The sequence below is a fragment of the Bombina bombina genome, chromosome 8 (assembly GCF_027579735.1).
Source record: "Bombina bombina isolate aBomBom1 chromosome 8, aBomBom1.pri, whole genome shotgun sequence".
Classification (NCBI taxonomy): domain Eukaryota; kingdom Metazoa; phylum Chordata; class Amphibia; order Anura; family Bombinatoridae; genus Bombina; species Bombina bombina.
In genome coordinates this window covers 253,889,955-253,907,847 of record NC_069506.1, presented here as the reverse complement: position 1 = coordinate 253,907,847, position 17,893 = coordinate 253,889,955, and the positions used below count along the sequence as shown (strand labels likewise).

Sequence of the window (17,893 nt, the reverse complement as noted above, 5' to 3'; positions counted from 1 at the left end):
TAGGGGTTAATCCATTTATTATAGTAGCGGTGAGCTCCGGTCGGCAGATTAGGGGTTAATAATTGAAGTTAGGTGTCGGCGATGTTAGGGAGGGCAGATTAGGGGTTAATAGTATTTATGATAGGGTTAGTGAGGCGGATTAGGGGTTAATAACTTTATTATAGTAGCGCTCAGGTCCGCTCGGCAGATTAGGGGTTAATAAGTGTAGGCAGGTGGAGGCGACGTTGAGGGGGGCAGATTAGGGGTTAATAAATATAATATAGGGGTCGGCGATGTTAGGGGCAGCAGATTAGGGGTACATAGGGATAATGTAAGTAGCGGCGGTTTACGGAGTGGAAGATTAGGGGTTAATAATATAATGCAGGGGTCAGCGATAGCGGGGGCGGCAGATTAGGGGTTAATAAGTGTAAGGTTAGGGGTGTTTAGACTCGGGGTACATGTTAGAGTGTTAGGTGCAGACGTAGGAAGTGTTTCCCCATAGGAAACAATGGGGCTGCGTTAGGAGCTGAACGCGGCTTTTTTGCAGGTGTTAGGTTTTTTTTCAGCTCAAACTGCCCCATTGTTTCCTATGGGGGAATCGTGCACAAGCACGTTTTTGAGGCTGGCCGCGTCCGTAAGCAACTCTGGTATCGAGAGTTGCATTTGCGGTAAAAATGCTCTACGCTCCTTTTTTGGAGCCTAACGCAGCATTTTTTTGGACTCTCAATACCAGAGTTATTTTTATGGTGCGGCCAGAAAAAAGCCCGCGTAGCTAACGCACCCCCTTGGCCGCCAAACTCCAAATCTAGCCGTGTGTTTTGCAGTCAATAAGGTCAATTACAATCATTCGGCTATATTACGATTTTTGCGGTAAGAGCTGCTTGGTACTAACTTGCAAGTTATTGTAACCGCTCACTTCCCTACAGCGCTGGTATTACAGGTTTGCAAAAACCCAGCGTTAGCGGGCAATATTGCAGCGTAAAGCAAAATTGAGCTCCATACCGCACTCCAATACCAGCGCCGCAGTGAGCTGATTTTATGTGCTTGTGCACGATTTCCCTATAGACATCAATGGGGAGAGCCGGCTGAAAAATAGCCTAACACCTGCAATAAAGGAGCGTAAAGCTCCGTAACGCAGCCCCATTGATTCCTATGGGGAAACTAAATTTATGTTTACACCTAACACCCTAACATAAATCCCGAGTCTTAACACCCCTAATCTGCCACCCCCGACATCGCAGACACCTACATTATACTTATTAACCCCTAATCTGCAACCCCGACACCTACATTATACTTATTAACCCCTAATCTGCCGCCCCCAATGTTGCCGCCACCTACATTATACTTATTAACCCCTAATCTGCCGCCCCCAATGTCGCCGCCACCTACATTACACTTATTAACCCCTAATCTGCTGCCCCCGACACCGCCGACACCTACATTACATTTATTAACTAGGTAGACTAGTTAGCAAATAGTTATTAACTATTTACTAACTACCTAAAATAAAAAAAACACAAATTTACCTGTAAAATAAAACCTAACCTTTCTTACACTAACACCTAACCCTAACCCTAACCCTTACACTACAATTAAATCAATTACATTTATTAAATACAATTAACTAAATTACAAAAAAACAAACACTAAATTACACAAAATAAAAAAGAAATTCTCAAATATTTAAACTAATTACACCTAATCTAATAGCTCTAATAAAATAAAAAAGCCCCCCAAAATAAAAATAAACCCTAGCCTAAACTAAACTGCCAATAGCCCTTAAAAGGGCCTTTTGCGGGGCATTGCCCCAAAGAAATCAGCTCTTATACCTGTTAAAAAAATACAAACAACCCCCCAACAGTAAAACCCACCACCCACACAACCAAACCCCCCAAATAAAATCCTAACTAAAAAAACCTAAGCTCCCCATTGCCCTGAAAAGGGCATTCGTATGGGCATTGCCCAAACCCTAAGCTAAAAATAAAACCCACCCAATAAAACCTTTAAAAAACCTAACACTAACCCCCGAAGATCCACTTACAGTTTTTGAAGACCCGACATCCATCCTTAATGAAGCCGGGAGAAGTCTTCATCCAAGAGGCAGAAGTCCTCAACGAAGCCGGGAGAAGTCTTCATCCAAGCGGCAAGAAGTGGTCCTCCAGACGGGCAGAAGTCTTCATCCAGACGGCGTCTTCTATCTTCAAGACATCCGGCGCGGAGCATCCTCTTCTTTCCATGGCTCTTCTCGAATGAAGGTTCCTTTAAGTGATGTCATCCAAGATGGCGTCCCTTGAATTCTGATTGGCTGATAGAATTCTATCAGTCAATCGGAATGAAAGGTGAAAAATCCTATAGGCTGATGCAATCAGCCAATAGGATTGAGCTCGCATTCTATTGTCTGTGGGGTTTATTGGGTGTGTTTTATTTTTAGCTTAGGGTTTGGGCTTAAAAAGAGCTAAATGCCCTTTTAAGGGCAATTCCCATACAAATGCCCTTTTCAGGGCAATGGGGAGCTTAGGTTTTTTAATTAGGATTTTATTTGGGGGGTTTGGTTGTGTGGGTGGTGGGTTTTACTGTTGGGGGGTTGTTTGTATTTTTTTAACAGGTAAAAGAGCGGATTTCTTTGAGGCAATGCCCCGCAAAAGGCCCTTTTAAGGGCTATTGTCAGTTTGGTTTAGGCTAGGTTTTTTTTTTGTTTTTTTTTTTGGGGGGGGGGGGCTTTTTTATTTCCATAGGGCTATTAGATTAGGTGTAATTAGTTTAAATATTTGATCATTTCGTTTTTATTTTGTGTAATTTACTGTTTGTTTGTTTTTGTAATTTAGTTAATTGTATTTAATTAATGTCATTTATTTAATTGTAGTCTAAGGTTAGGTGTTAGTGTAACTCAGGTTAGGTTTTATTTTACAGGTAAATGTGTATTTATTTTAGCTAGGTAGTTAGTAAATAGTTAATAACTATTTACTAACTAGTCTACCTAGTTAAAATAAATAGAAACTTAACTGTGAAATAAAAATAAAACCTAAGCTAGATACAATGTAACTATTAGTTATATTGTAGCTAGCTTAGGGTTTATTTTACATGTAAGTATTTAGTTTTAAATAGGAATTATTTAGTTATTAATAGTAGGTTTTATTTAGATTTATTTTAATTATATTTAAGTTAGTGGGTGTTAGGGTTAGACTTAGGGGTTAATAACTTTAGTATAGTGGCGGCGACGTTGGGGGCGGAAGATTAGGGGTTAATAAATGTAGTTAGGTGGTGGCGATGTTAGGGGCGGCAGAGTAGGGGTTAATAATATTTAACTAGTGTTTGCGATGAGGGAGTACGGCAGTTTAGTCTGGTGGCGGCGATGTCCGGAGCAGCAGATTAGGGGTTAATATTTTTATTATAGTGTTTACGATGCGGGAGGGCCTCGGTATAGGGGTTAATAGGTAGTTTATGGGTGTTAGTGTACTTTTTAGCACTTTAGTTATGAGTTTTATGTTACGGCGTTGTAGTATAAAACCCATAGCTACTGACTTTCAGTTTACGTTATGGATCTTGACGGTATTGGCTGTGCCGCTCACTTTTAGGCCTCCCAGGCAGACTCGTAATACCGGCGCTGTGGAAGTCCCATTGAAAAAGGACTTTTTGAAAGCTGTGGTAGTTAAGTTTGGTTACGGCCAAAAAAGTGTGCGGTGCAGCTAAACCTGCAAAACTCGTAATACCAGCGGTAGTGAAAAAGAGCCTTAACACTGCTTTTTCACTCATACCGCAAAACTCGTAATCTAGCTGATTGATTTATATAGACAAAGTATGTCATTGTATTTTTACAGTGATCCCAATCCAGAAATGCTTCTGCTTTTAAAGGGACACTGAACCCAATTTTTTTCTTTTGTGATTCAGATAGAGCATGCCATTTTAAGCAACTTTCTAATTGACTACTATTATTGAATTGTCTTCATTCTCTTGGTATCTTTATTTGAAATGCAAGAGTGTAAGTTTAGATGCCGGCCCATTTTTGGTGAACAAACTGGGTTGTTCTTGCTGTTTGGTGGATAAATTCACCCACCAATAAACAAGTGCTTTCCATGGTTTTGAACCAAAAAATAGCTTAGATGCCTTCTTTTTCAAATAAAGAAAGCAAGAGAACGAAGAAAAATTTATAATAGATGTAAATTAGAAAGTTGATTAAAATTGCATGTTCTATCTGAATCCCGAAAGAAAAAATTTGGGTTCAGTGTTCCTTTAATACTCCTGAAGCTTGAAAATGTTACCTTCCAAAACAACCCAAAATCAAGGTTATTTTGTGGGTTTAAAGAGACAGTCTACTTTATTTTCTTATTGTTTAAAAAGATAGATAACACCTTTTACTACCCATTCTTCAGCTTTGCATAATCAACATTGTTATATTAATATACTTTATAACTTCTAAGTTTACATTTTTCTAAGCTTAACAGGCTACCCCTTATCTCAGTGCTTTTAAATCTTGAACAACAGCTAGACAGTGCTAGATCATATGTACCATATGGATAACGTGTATGTAAATAATTTCAGTGAGAAACCCAAAGTTTGTGAAAAAGTTAAACATTTTTATTAATTGGATCGCATTTGGCAGCGAAATGGTGGAATGAAATACACTAAAATGGGCCTAGATCAACCTTTATCATAAACAAGAACAAGTGGGCTGATCACAATCTATGAGGAGTTTTGTGGAGAAATAATTTGATACATTTTTCTAAAGGATTGTGATTGACCCCCATAGTTAAATGGATATTAAACACTAAGGGCTAAATTACGAGTGAATCGCTAAATATCTCTTGTGTGCAAGCGATATTAGCGGTCCACTGAGTAAAGCACATTGCAAACACGAGCTCACTTTCGTATTGCTAGGAAGCATTGTGCTCACAAGAGTCTGTTTCAATAGGCTCCAATGGAACCTCGCGCAATGAAGTGGTAAGTAGGGCAGAGATGGGCAGTATTTTTAAATATATTTGTATATGACTATATACATATATATGTATGTGTTAATATGTGTATATACATATATATTTATGTGTTAATATGTGTATATACATATATATGTATGTGTTAATATGTGTATATACATATATATTTATGTGTTAATATGTGTATATACATATATATTTATGTGTTAATATGTGTATATACATATATATTTATGTGTTAATATGTGTATATACATATATCTGTATGTGTTAATATGTGTATATACATATATATTTATGTGTAAATATGTGTATATACATATATATTTATGTGTTTGTTAATATGTGTATATACATATATATATTTATGTGTTAATATGTGTATATACATATATATGTATGTGTTAATATGTGTATATACATATATTTATGTGTTAATATGTGTATATACATATATATGTATGTGTTAATATGTGTATATACATATATTTATGTGTTAATATGTGTATATACACATATTAACACGTAAATATATATGTATATTAGCATATACATATATACAGTGGGGAAAAAAGTATTTAGTCAGCCACCAATTGTGCAAGTTCTCCCACTTAAGAAGATGAGAGAGGCCTGTAATTTTCATCATAGGTATACCTCAACTATGAGAGACAAAATGTGGAAACAAATCCAGACAATCACATTGTCTGATTTGGAAAGAATGTATTTGCAAATTATGGTGGAAAATAAGTATTTGGTCACCTACAAACAAGCAAGATTTCTGGCTCTCACAGACCTGTATCTTCTTCTTTAAGAGGCTCCTCTGTCCTCCACTCATTACCTGTATTAATGGCACCTGTTTGAACTTGTTATCAGTATAAAAGACACCTGTCCACAACCTCAAACAGTCACACTCCAAACTCCACTATGGTGAAGACCAAAGAGCTGTCGAAGGACACCAGAAACAAAATTGTAGACCTGCACCAGGCTGGGAAGACTGAATCTGCAATAGGCAAGCAGCTTGGTGTGAAGAAATCAACTGTGGGAGCAATAATTAGAAAATGGAAGACATACAAGACTACTGATAATCTCCCTCGATCTGGGGCTCCACGCAAGATCTCACCCCGTGGGGTCAAAATGATCACAAGAATGGTGAGCAAACATCCCAGAACCACACGGGGGGACCTAGTGAATGACCTGCAGAGAGCTGGACCAATGTAACAAAGGCTACCATCAGTAACACACTACGCTGCCAGGGACTCAGATCCTGCAGTGCCAGACGTGTCCCCCTGCTTAAGCCACTACATGTCCGGGCTTGTCTGAAGTATTATAGAGAGCATTTGGATGATCCAGAAGCGGATTGGGAGAATGTCATATGGTCAGATGAAACCAAAGTAGAACTGTTTGGTAGAAACACAACTTCTCCTGTTTGGAGGAGAGAGAACACCATACCTACTGTGCAGCATGGGGGTGGCAACATCATGCTTTGGGGCTTTTTCTCTGCAAAGGGAACAGGACGACTGATCCATGTACATGAAAGAATGAATGGGGCCATGTATCGTGAAATTTTGAGTGCAAACCTCCTTCCATCAGCAAGGGCATTGAAGATGAAATGTGGCTGGGTCTTTCAGCATGACAATGATCCCAAACACACCGCCTGGGCAATGAAGGAGTGGCTTCGTAAGAAGCATTTCATGTTCCTGGAGTGGCCTAGCCAGTCTCCAGCTCTCAACCCCATAGAAAACCTTTGGAGGGAGTTGAAAATCCGTGTTGCCCAGCGACAGCCCCAAAACATCACTGCTCTAGAGGAGATCTGCATGCAGGAATGGGCCAACATACCAGCAACAGTGTGTGACAACCTTGTGAAGACTTACAGAAAACGTTTGACCTCTGTCACTGCCAACAAAGGATATATAACAAAGTATTGAGATGAACTTTTGATATTGACCAAATACTTATTTTCCACCATAATTTGCAAATAAATTATTTCCAAATCAGATAATGTGATTGTCTGGATTTGTTTCCACATTTTGTCTCTCATAGTTGAGGTATACCTATGATGAAAATTACAGGCCTCTCTCATCTTCTTAAGTGGGAGAACTTGCACAATTGGTGGCTGACTAAATACTTTTTTTCCCCACTGTATATATATATTTATTGGGAACCCACAGGACCGCAATATAAAGGCACTTTTCAGTGCCTTTTTTTTTTTCTAACACCCCACTCCCACCAACTTTAGACCCCAAAAACTACCTAGTGCATTTTTTTAATTAAAAATAATGCTACTTTTTTTTATATATAAAAAACTATAATACCCTCTATTTTGAGGGAATTTGGAGCACTTTTAAAAAATACACGAGAGATCGGATCTCTGGTTAATTTTCTGAGTGCTAATTGCTACCTTGTAATCGAGCCCTTTTCGGCGTGCAATAATTTAGCACTCCACTTGTAATCTAGCCCTAAATAAATGCTAGATTGGATGAAGCATTCAAAAAAAGATTAGTCTGAGAATAACATGTGGATGTATTTTTTAAAGTTTTATTAGGTGTTTAAATATTGACAAGATAAGTGTAAAGTTTCCTCTGGCATCCATCACAAGTGAACCTTGGGGAGTGAGGTTTACAAGGGGGCTCCCCCTTGAACCCCCCAGGTGGAGGAAAAAAAGATAGTCTATAGCTCTGGAGTAGGTACTTTACTTATGTGTTTAACCCCCTTTCAGGGTTTAAACACATAGGGGACCATCACAAATATTTAATGTATATAGATCAAATTAATTATAGCATGCCATTTTTGCACTATATTGTCCTTTTAATTATTATCTGATTTTGTCATAAGGATAAACTCAGAATAAACGGCAGTATTTTGAGGTAACAATCAAATATTAAAACAACGTGCCAGTCCTGATTTTACCTGAAATAAAAGTGGCCTGAGTGATACACTTGTTCTCATTTCCTATACATTTCATAAGCTCTTTAGAAGTGCACATTTTATCATTAACAGCAATGCAGCTCACACAGCTTACTCCATTCTCCTCAGTTTTATCAACTGGAACTACAGAGAAGAAAATGAAAAAATATATAAAATAAACAGTATATCGTACATTGTACACAAAGATTCACTTTAAAGGAGCTATATTTACATTTATGTAAAATGAATATTCACACAGGGTTAGATTACAAGTAGAGTAATACCAGAGCAGGCTTCCAATCGAAGCCTCCTTCTCACTGGAATTGTACTGGGAATTATTTATTTAAAAGCATGATTCACTTTGTACAAGTCCAGTGAGTGTGGATCCTTCATCTTTGAGATATATATACTGTATGTATATATATATATATATATATATATATCCTATATAATAAAAGGCCAAGTGTGTTTGTCCGAAGCTGTCATGCGCAGTAGAGACAGCACGAGGACAAACACACCTGGCCTTTGAGTCCCTAGCTGATCTGCGCTCTGCGGAAGAAGTGGGCGTGGCCTGGCGTGAGCGGGAGCGAAAGAGAATGCAAAAGAGGGGGGAGAGCGCAAAAGAGGGGGGACAGAGCGCAAAAGAGAGGGGGGAGAGAGCGCAAAAGAGAGGGGGGAGAGAGCGCAAAAGAGAGGGGGGAAAGAGCGCAAAAGAGAGGGGTGGAGAGAGCGTAAAAGAGAGGGGTGGAGAGAGCGCAAAAGAGAGGGGGGAGAGAGCGCAAAAGAGGGGGGAGAGAGCGCAAAATAGAGGGGGGAGAGAGAGCAAAAGAGAGGGGGGAGAGAGCGCAAAAGAGAGGGGGGAGAGAGAGCACAAAAGAGAGGGGGGAGTGAGAGCGCAAAAGAGAGGGAGAGAGAGAGGGGGGAGAGAGCGCAAAAGAGAGGGGGAGAGAGAGGGGGGAGAGAGCGCAAAAGAGAGGGGGAGAGAGCGCAAAAGAGAGGGGGAGAGAGAGGGGGGAGAGAGCGCAAAAGAGATGGGGGAGAGAGAGAGCACAAAAGAGATGGGGGAGAGAGCAAAAGAGAGGGGAGAGAGAGAATGCAAAAGAGAGGGGGAGAGAGAGCGCACAAAAGAGAGGGGGGAGAGAGAGAGAGAGTGCAAAAGAGAGGGGGAGAGAGAGAGAGCACAAAAGAGAGGGGGAGAGAGAGAGCGCAAAAGAGAGGGGGGAGAGAGAGCTCAAAAGAGAGGGGGGAGAGAGAGAGCTCAAAAGAGAGGGGGGAGAGAGAGAGAGCAAAAGAGAGGGGGAGAGAGAGAGCAAAATAGAGGGGGAGAGAGAGAGCAAAAGAGAGGGGAGAGAGAGAGCGCAAAAGAGAGGGGGAGAGAGAGAGCGTAAAAGAGAGGGGGGAGAGAGAGAGCGCAAAAGAGAGGGGGAAGAGAGAAAGCTCAAAAGAGAGGGGGAGAGAGAGAAAGCAAAAGAGAGGGGGAGGGAGAGAGCGCAAGGGGTGGGACCGCTGTACTGCAAAAAATGTCCCGTGTGAACGGGCTTTAGGACTAGTATATGTATATATATATATATATATATATATATATATATATATATATAGCTTTAAGCATATACATTTACTGAGAACGCACAGTTCCCTTAGACCGCAATGTGAAGGCACTTTTCAGTGCCTTTTTTTTTCTAACACCAAATGCCCACCACTTTTAACCACTAGAAACTGCTTAGTACAGTATTTTTTTGTGGAAAAAAAGCTACATTTTTTTTCCATAAAAAAACTAAAAGACCCCCTATTTTGAGGGCATTTGGGGCACATTTAGAAAATTAATCAGCGATGTGATCTCTTGTTAATTTTCTTAGTGCTAATTGCTACCACAATCTTACGGTAGCATTAATCAGCCATTTGTAATGCTGGTTATTTATTGTGCACCCTCAAACAGGCAAATTTGCCTGATTGTGGGGGCTCAACAGATTAGCACTCCACTTGTAATCTAGCTCACTGATTGTAGTTATCACATAAGTATTATTTACCAGCAAGAATAGGTGGGTATAAATAGAATGAAATACAGTTAGGCACTTACATGTAGGCACAGGAGGAGTGCACCCATCCTTTAAACAGCAGGTGTAACTGGTTCTTTCTCTGCCATCAGGAAAGCTGATACTTGCAGATTGAGCGCAAAGAGCACGGTTGTCACATTGTTGCAAAAAAATGTTGGAGATCTCCATCCCACCTACACAAAAAGCAATGGCAAATGGCAACTTTAGCACTACAACATATTTTATCAAAATTAGATTGTGTTGCTTTTATTACAGTATGGAAAAGACAAAAGAGTGAAAGCTTTGACATAGGACTTAAGGGGGTTTATCACAAATCCATTAGGAAAATTTATCAAATAATTTATGTACAAAGATCCAAATAGATTTTAATAGTGTTTCTTTCTATTGAAAAACATTGAATACATTTTCAAAGGGATTATAATCAAACCCCAAATTTGAGGGTTGATCACAATCCTTTAAAAAAAAGATATCAAATGATTTATCTAAAAAAAAATCTCATAGACAAAAATTGTGTTTTTATTTAGAGAAAACATTAGATACATTTTTCTAAAGGTTTGTGACCTATATGTATTTAAGTATATCAAAGTAATGGGGCTGATCACAATCTATAGTTTGTTCATTATCTGCATGTTAACGGCTGCAGATGAGCCGCTTTTCTATGCTGACATGATCACAATCAAATATTTGTATTGGCTATAAGAAGCCATTTTTTATGATAGCTTTTGCAAAAAAATTGCTTTTACTTAACATGCTCCATTCCTGTTTGTTCTGATCACAATCCAAATTCTTTATAATTCTCAACACAATTTAGGACTATTTTTCACTTATGGAATTCCACAGCCCTAGATAAAACTTTTCAATTTATAACCGTGTAACTCAAAAAGTTTGTTTTGTACATAACATTACCCTGCCATAATTAAAGGTTCCCACAGTATTCATTGTTACAGATGAAGAGATACCTAGGTAGTTGTCTGGAGCACTGCAGGGCAGGAAACAGTGCTGCCATCTAGTGCTCTTGCAAATGGATACATTCTTGCAAAGGTGCTGCCCACTAGTGTTCCAGACACCTCCACACTCCTGAGCTTATGTCCAGGCTTTTCAACAAAACAGAGAAAAAATAGGAGACAAGCGAACAGAAAGTAGAGCACTCGTAAAGGGAGACTAGTATGAGTGGCTATTCAGTGGGTATATAATATTAAAACTTAACATTTATTATTCCAAAAAAAAATGATAAAAAACTACTATATAAGTAGTGATTAATACTTAGATTAAAACACAAACAAATAATAAACGACTGTATATCCACAATGACCCCAGAATGTATACCATAGAAACTCAGAATAGAGGAGGAGGGATTTTTAGGCAGATATACACCAAAAAATGGTTCACGGATTGCACCAAAATCTATCTAAAAAAAAGGATTGACCTCAAACAAAATTATACTATCTAGTGCAATACTGGACCGGTGTAGGTCTGTCCAAAATATTCCCTATGACAAAATTAGTATAGTGACTAAGAGGGGAAGTGTAGGTAGCAAAATTCACATAGTCCATACATTCAGCATATTACACAGACCCATTTGTATAGGCAAGAGTGAAGTGTTCACAAACACAAATTAAACCAAAAATATGATTAATGAAAGGTAATATGATTCTATAGATATGTTATAATAAACACATTGACTAGTGAAATGCGACTTGTATAGTTACACTTAGTGGTTGATACAGCCGTAGGAAGAGTGCCTGATGTACATTTCGCCTGGCTTGGCTTTCTCAAAGGCTAACCGGACTGACTGTAGCCACATAGCATATATAGGGCAAGTAGCCAATCAAATCGTGTAGATAGTTCACACCTCCGTGTGAACCAATAGAGAGTGTCCTCCCATAATTGGTCAGTTAATGTCACATGACCAGGAACAGAGATAAATTACAGTTTATAGGGGGAGCGGCTGTGGGTCTTACAACAAAACAAAACAAGTGTCAAAGCAATTGTCAAAAACGGATTGTCAAAAACGGAAAGCAGAGCATATATGCTCTCTAGTGTTATGTATATTCATGGTTGACATCAGACACTGTAAACATAGTAATAGGAATGAGATTCTATTTCAGTCACAAACGGAGCATTTTATAATCTCAAATGATTATGATTCTATGGGGATTCAATTTCAGTCACAAGCGGATAATTTTTAATCTCAAATGATTATACTCTTCACATCATGTCACTATTCAAATCATTAGAAATAAAAATATATATATATTAACAAGGTGATATAAGTGATTTGTCATTTTTAATTGTTCAATAGATTATCCTTTGTTGAAGAGCAAAATATCATCATTAGTTAGAATGATGGTAAATTCAACATATCATTCAATTCACAAATATTAATATAAATTAGTTGATAGAGATGATAAATAGACCCCTGACATGACATAGTATATTTATAATTAGGTAGTGATATGTGTTCATATGTGTTGAACAGTGAGCACCCTCCCCTGGTATTACTAGTCTATACCTCATTATATCAGATATTAGTATTATTGTCCCCAATTTGGGTGACTACTTTTATTGGTTAAATTGTGGCAAGCTAATATTTGACGGGGAATCATTAAATACAACTTCCATTACCACTATCCCTATCTTTATTATATAACATATTGTTTTTGCTGTTTATGACAGTTGTTTCTTTGGGATATTTACTATTACGTACATTGGGCATACCTAAGTATGACGTCCTCAAGTTTGTCACAAGATTTCAGGAACAGACAGGAACAACGAATGCGAGATATTGATAAAACTTTCGCTTCTTTTTGTGATAATGACACTCCTACACCTACTGAAATTAACAATTGGGAAGAGGGACTAAAAACCCTAAGCTATCTCATTAAAAAACATACAAGGTCCTTCTGGAACAAGAGTTCCTATGACAAATACCTAGCACAACATATAATACCTAGGGGCTTACGGGTCCGTTTATTTCCTAGCTTCTCATTCCACATTGACTCTTATAAAGATAGATGGGAGCAAGCCCTTATAAACTGTTCAGAGGTGGTAGCAATCTTGTCTGATTATGAGACCGAAGTAATGTCCGAATTAGACACAGAAATTAATGATTTTAACATTAAGCTACAGAAATTTGAGAATCTAGACAATTTTAAGAAGGCATATAAAGAAATGCGGGATGAACTAGACAATAAAGAAAAAGAAATTATTCAGACCAAGTGCTCAAAAATGAAAAGAGACTTAAAAGATTTTGAGAAGGGAAAAATATTTACTTGGGATGAAAAACAAGCTAGACGGAGACCCATAAACAGTCTACCGCCATCCCTAAGTAATAATCAATCAGACTGTGAATCCTCTGCAGTTGAAGACAGTGACTCTGAGAATATACTGACTCAAACTAGATCGAACAGTTTTTTAGGGAGAGGTACAGATTACCTCGAGAAGGCCATAAAAGACAAACCAGAAGGGGCAGAGGCCAAAGGGGGAACCAGGAATTTAAGGGACAGAGCCAAATGGGGGTACAGGACGGACGGTTACAGGAGGAGAGACGATTGGGGCAAGAGACCGAATTATCTGACCGACTGCAGATAATTAATCTCTCTAACCAAATTTTGACCCCAATACATGAACAAATTCTATCAAAAGGACTATCATTTTCCCCCACTCCTAACCTTGACAAGTTTGAATTAATAAAAGATCTGTATCTTTTTTGTAGAAAACTTGCCCTTAAAAAAATGTATACCAATCACGATGATAATCTGACTGATGAATTAAAAACACTTGACACAATCATTGAGTTATGGAATGAGAATGAAGAAGGAAATTCTACTGAAACTGAAATCTTTTTGGATAAAAAGATTAAACTCAAATCTCAATATATGACTCCTCTAAACAAGATCCCTCAAATCGAAGTATTCCTCAAAATGGTCATGTCTGATTTTTTAAAAATAAGAGAAACTGGCAAAGCCAATGTAAGCAAGGAAGAATTACAAGCACTCCAAGAGATAAATTCTTGGGAAGACATTGTGGTTAAACCTTCGGACAAGGGAGGAAACATAGTAATCTGGGATAAGGAAGACTATAGTGGAAATAGTGGCAACGGTGTTAGTTTAAGCAAATATCAACCCCTTCATAATATAGTATGCTGAAATAATAGTAGATATATAATCTATTCAGTATTCATTATATACCAGTTAGTATCACTGGTGAAGTGTAGGAGAAGGGGGGTGCTGACTGTCTGATAGATATATAGGTACAAAAAAGAGAGAGAAGTTTGACAGTACCCAGCACTCACAAAACACTATATAGAAACAGTATGCATTGAAAACCGGATTGTGTCAAGAACTGGTTATTAAAACGTAACTTTTACTAATGATAGAATAAAAATTTTTGTAAATAGTACCAAATGTATAACATAAATATGTGAGACATACATTTAAAACTTAGATTAAGAAACAGATCAGGACTGTGTGTGTGAGACTTCAAAAACAGAATTACTTCCCTGGGTAATAGTTCAAATACACCGTAACCCTCAGGGCTCAGAGAATACACAGATTGCTCTAAAGCTAATCTAAAAAGGGGATTGACCCCCAACAACATTACCTAATCTGAGCAATACTGGTATCTAGAGCAGGAGAGGAAACGGTTTGTAAATGACTGATTAAGGAAGGCAATTGCCACATCAATATGAGCTTAGAGAGGTCCCAGGTAAACACAAATTAGCAAGTCTCATGCACACAGACAATGCCTGATGTACATTTCGCCGCTAGCACAGCTTTCTCAGAGGCTTGAACTATTACCCAGGGAAGTAATTCTGTTTTTCATGTAGAATCTGATGACTGGGAATGCAAGTAACTTTACAATAGTCTAAATTAAAACAAACTGTAGAAGTAGTCCAGGTGATATCTGGATCATGAAGACATAGCCAAGAGTATCCCAATATCAGAGGATATAGGGGTGAAGTAATGACATCGAAAGTAATATATTCTGTATGAGAGGTGGATGTAGTAACAAGTAATGGGATTGTGTGGTAGAGAATAGGACCAGATGATATTTGACTACCATCAATAACTCTTACTGATACTGGGGTTGTTTTTTTGATAAGTGGTATTTTATTTACAGTAGAGTATTGGAGATCTACATAATTTGCACTAGCTCCTGAGTCAATAATCGCCTTGGAAGGTAGTCTCTGGTGGTCCCACTGTAAAGTAAGTGGTAGAAAACATTGAGTGGATTGAGAGCTATGTAAGCTATAACATGAATTGATTAATTTTTTCTTACCCTTTTTCTGGCGGGCCAGTATCGGACATTCTTTGACAGTGTGTTGATTGGCTCCACAATACATACAGAGATTGTTATTTCTTCTGCGAAGCTTCTCTTGGGTATTTAGGGGACCTCTTACGAACCTAATATCCATAGCGTCAGGGTTGTTGGTTGTGATTGGCCTAACGAGTTGTGGTGTTGTACTTAATGTAGAGGTACGTCTGGGTGTGTAGTCTGATGAACCACATTCGTACCTACGTTCTCTTAATAGTCTATCTAAGCTGATACTTAGGTTGATTAACCCCTCTAAAGTTTGTGGAAGTTCTACCCTAGCTAATTCATCTTTGAGCGAATCTGACAGTCCCAGTCTAAACTGGTTCCTTAAGGACAATTCATTCCAACCGCTATCTTTGGACCACCTCTTGAACTCAGTTATATAATCCTCTACAGGTTTTTTAAGTTGTTTCAATGACCTCATTGTATTTTCAGCGGTAAGCTGTTTGTAGGGATCATCATATAACTGAGACATTGTTAAAAAAAATGTATCGAGGGATTGTAAAATAGGGTCATTTTACTCAAAGTAACTGTTTGTCCAAATGCGAGGTTCACCTCTAAGATAGGATATTGTGGTGAGGACCTTTACTTGTTCAGTAGTGTAGGTTTGAGGTTTGAGGGTGAATAAAAGATAACAGGCGTTTCTAAATTCCCTGAACTGTTTTCTATCACCCGAAAAAATATCAGGGGGTTAACATTAGGTTCTTTTACATGTGCCAAGACTTGTTTATCGGCTACCTCTTTAATGTAGGTTCTAAGAGTTGTATTCTCATGTTGGAGGGAGTTAAGTGCTTGTGTGATACTTTCTACTTTCTCAGTTAAAGTCTGTACATGAGTGACTAAATCTACTGGATTCATGATGTTGGCTTGGTATTAATGTCAGGTGTGAGTAACAATAACCTTGCTTCTGAATCATGTAGGAGCTGGAGCCTGGAAGTCCGTCGATCGAGTGGGTTGTAGTCCGTTTTGAGTCTTCGGCGTGTGACGTCACTGCAAGTGAGACTGCTGGGAGGGCAGAGTGCAGAGTAGGAGACGTCAGCTGATAGTGCGAGATACACAGCGTGTGGAACGCTGACAGAGATTACCTTAGTTAGGCTGAGAGTGGAGGAACAGAACTCCTTGTGATTTCCTGAGTTAGGAAGATGGTTCAAATAAAAGCTAATAAGGTACGAACAAGCACAGTATTAAGTTAGGATGGCGTAGGTATAGTTTCGTGCATATGCACACAGCAATAAACTAGAAATACCAAGCAAGGAACGATATGAGGGAAGTCTCTTTATACAGGTGTATATAAGTAAACACACCCCTTGTTAAAGAGAGAGGCACACATTTGATAGTGGAATCATATGACACCCCAACAGGCAAACAGGGCTTCATACCCTTATGCACTTCTGTGCTCCAGACTACATTTCCCAAAATTAGCTTCACAACTTAGAAGATATGACGTAAGATGAAGAAATGTAACTTGGCTTATTGAATAAAACACTTTAGCTGCATTTAGGGAACATAACCCTCTACAAAAACTTTGCTTTGCAGCTTGAATGAAGCAATAGAGGAGAAACTTTAGGATTTTGCCCTTGGAGACAGATTATCTACAAACTGCCATGTGGGAAAATCAGCTTGCCTAGATTAGTGTTTCTCAACCGCGGTCCTCAATTACCCCCAACCGATCAGGTTTTCATTATATCTGAACCATTGCATAGGTAATCAGCTGATCAGTAACACCATGCTTACTAACCTGCTCTCAGTCATCAGCTAATTATTTCACCTGTTCACTAGTTCAGCTATAATTAAATCCTGGACTGTTGAGGGTACTTGGGAACCACGGTTGAGAAACACTGGCCTAGATCATCATCAAATATGTTTTTTTGAACCGGCCTTCGGTTCAGGTTTTATATTATTTATGGTGTCTGGCTTTTTTGCTAATATATTGTTCAAGGACAGTATTTGAGCAAGATTCATACAAAGAATAATCTGTTATATTCTGCTTCGAAGATTCTAATTCAGAATGTAAATTATTATTACCTGAATCCTCCGATCTGACTGATTTATGTAAGTTTGGATAGTTTCCTTAAGCCCTGGTGTTTCCTCTGGGTGAGGGGATCTTTTAGTACTTTCTTATATAAAAATGTTTTTATATATTGGAAGGAACTTTCTCCTTTGAGGAAAATATATTTATATATTTTGCAGATGCCAGGTTAAATAGGGAGTTTATTAATTAATATTAGCATCCTCCCAAAGCCAAACCTAAGTCATATCAGCAGAATTACTATTAAACAAGTTTTGCACATGACTGGCTCCCCATGTGTTCCCCAACTATCATCACCATTTGATTCTTTTACCACCTCTCACTCTCAGTACATAATTCCTCCAACTCTACCTGACCCTGTCTAATGGCCAACCAGCCTCACCCACAGAACACGTGACCCTGCCCATTGGTCAGTTATTTTTCGTCCCTTAACTAAAAGAAAAACAAAAAAACAACTATGATAAACAGTAATTTTAACAAAAACATTTTTAGAACAAAAACATGTCTATATTAAAAGGATATGAAACCCCAAAATATGTATTTTGTGATTTAGACAGAACATATCATTTTAAAAAAAAGTTTCCAATTTACTTCTATTATCAAATTTGCTTCGTTCCCATGATATTCTGTGTTGAAGAGATATCTAGGTAGGCATCTGGAGCACTACATGACAGGGA

General features: G+C 38.3%; 1 protein-coding gene across 1 annotated transcript in view; it reads right to left on the bottom strand.

Moving 5' to 3' along the window:
- Positions 1 to 17,893, bottom strand: part of LOC128639097 (phospholipase A2 inhibitor and Ly6/PLAUR domain-containing protein) — a 112,493-nt gene that overhangs the window by 36,183 nt on the left and 58,417 nt on the right. Inside the window, exons 3-4 of the mRNA XM_053691249.1 lie at positions 9,895 to 10,044; positions 7,821 to 7,961 (exon numbers count right to left, since the gene is read on the bottom strand). Coding sequence (XP_053547224.1) covers positions 7,821 to 7,961; positions 9,895 to 10,044 — 291 coding nt within the window. The remainder of the gene's footprint in view (positions 1 to 7,820; positions 7,962 to 9,894; positions 10,045 to 17,893) is intronic.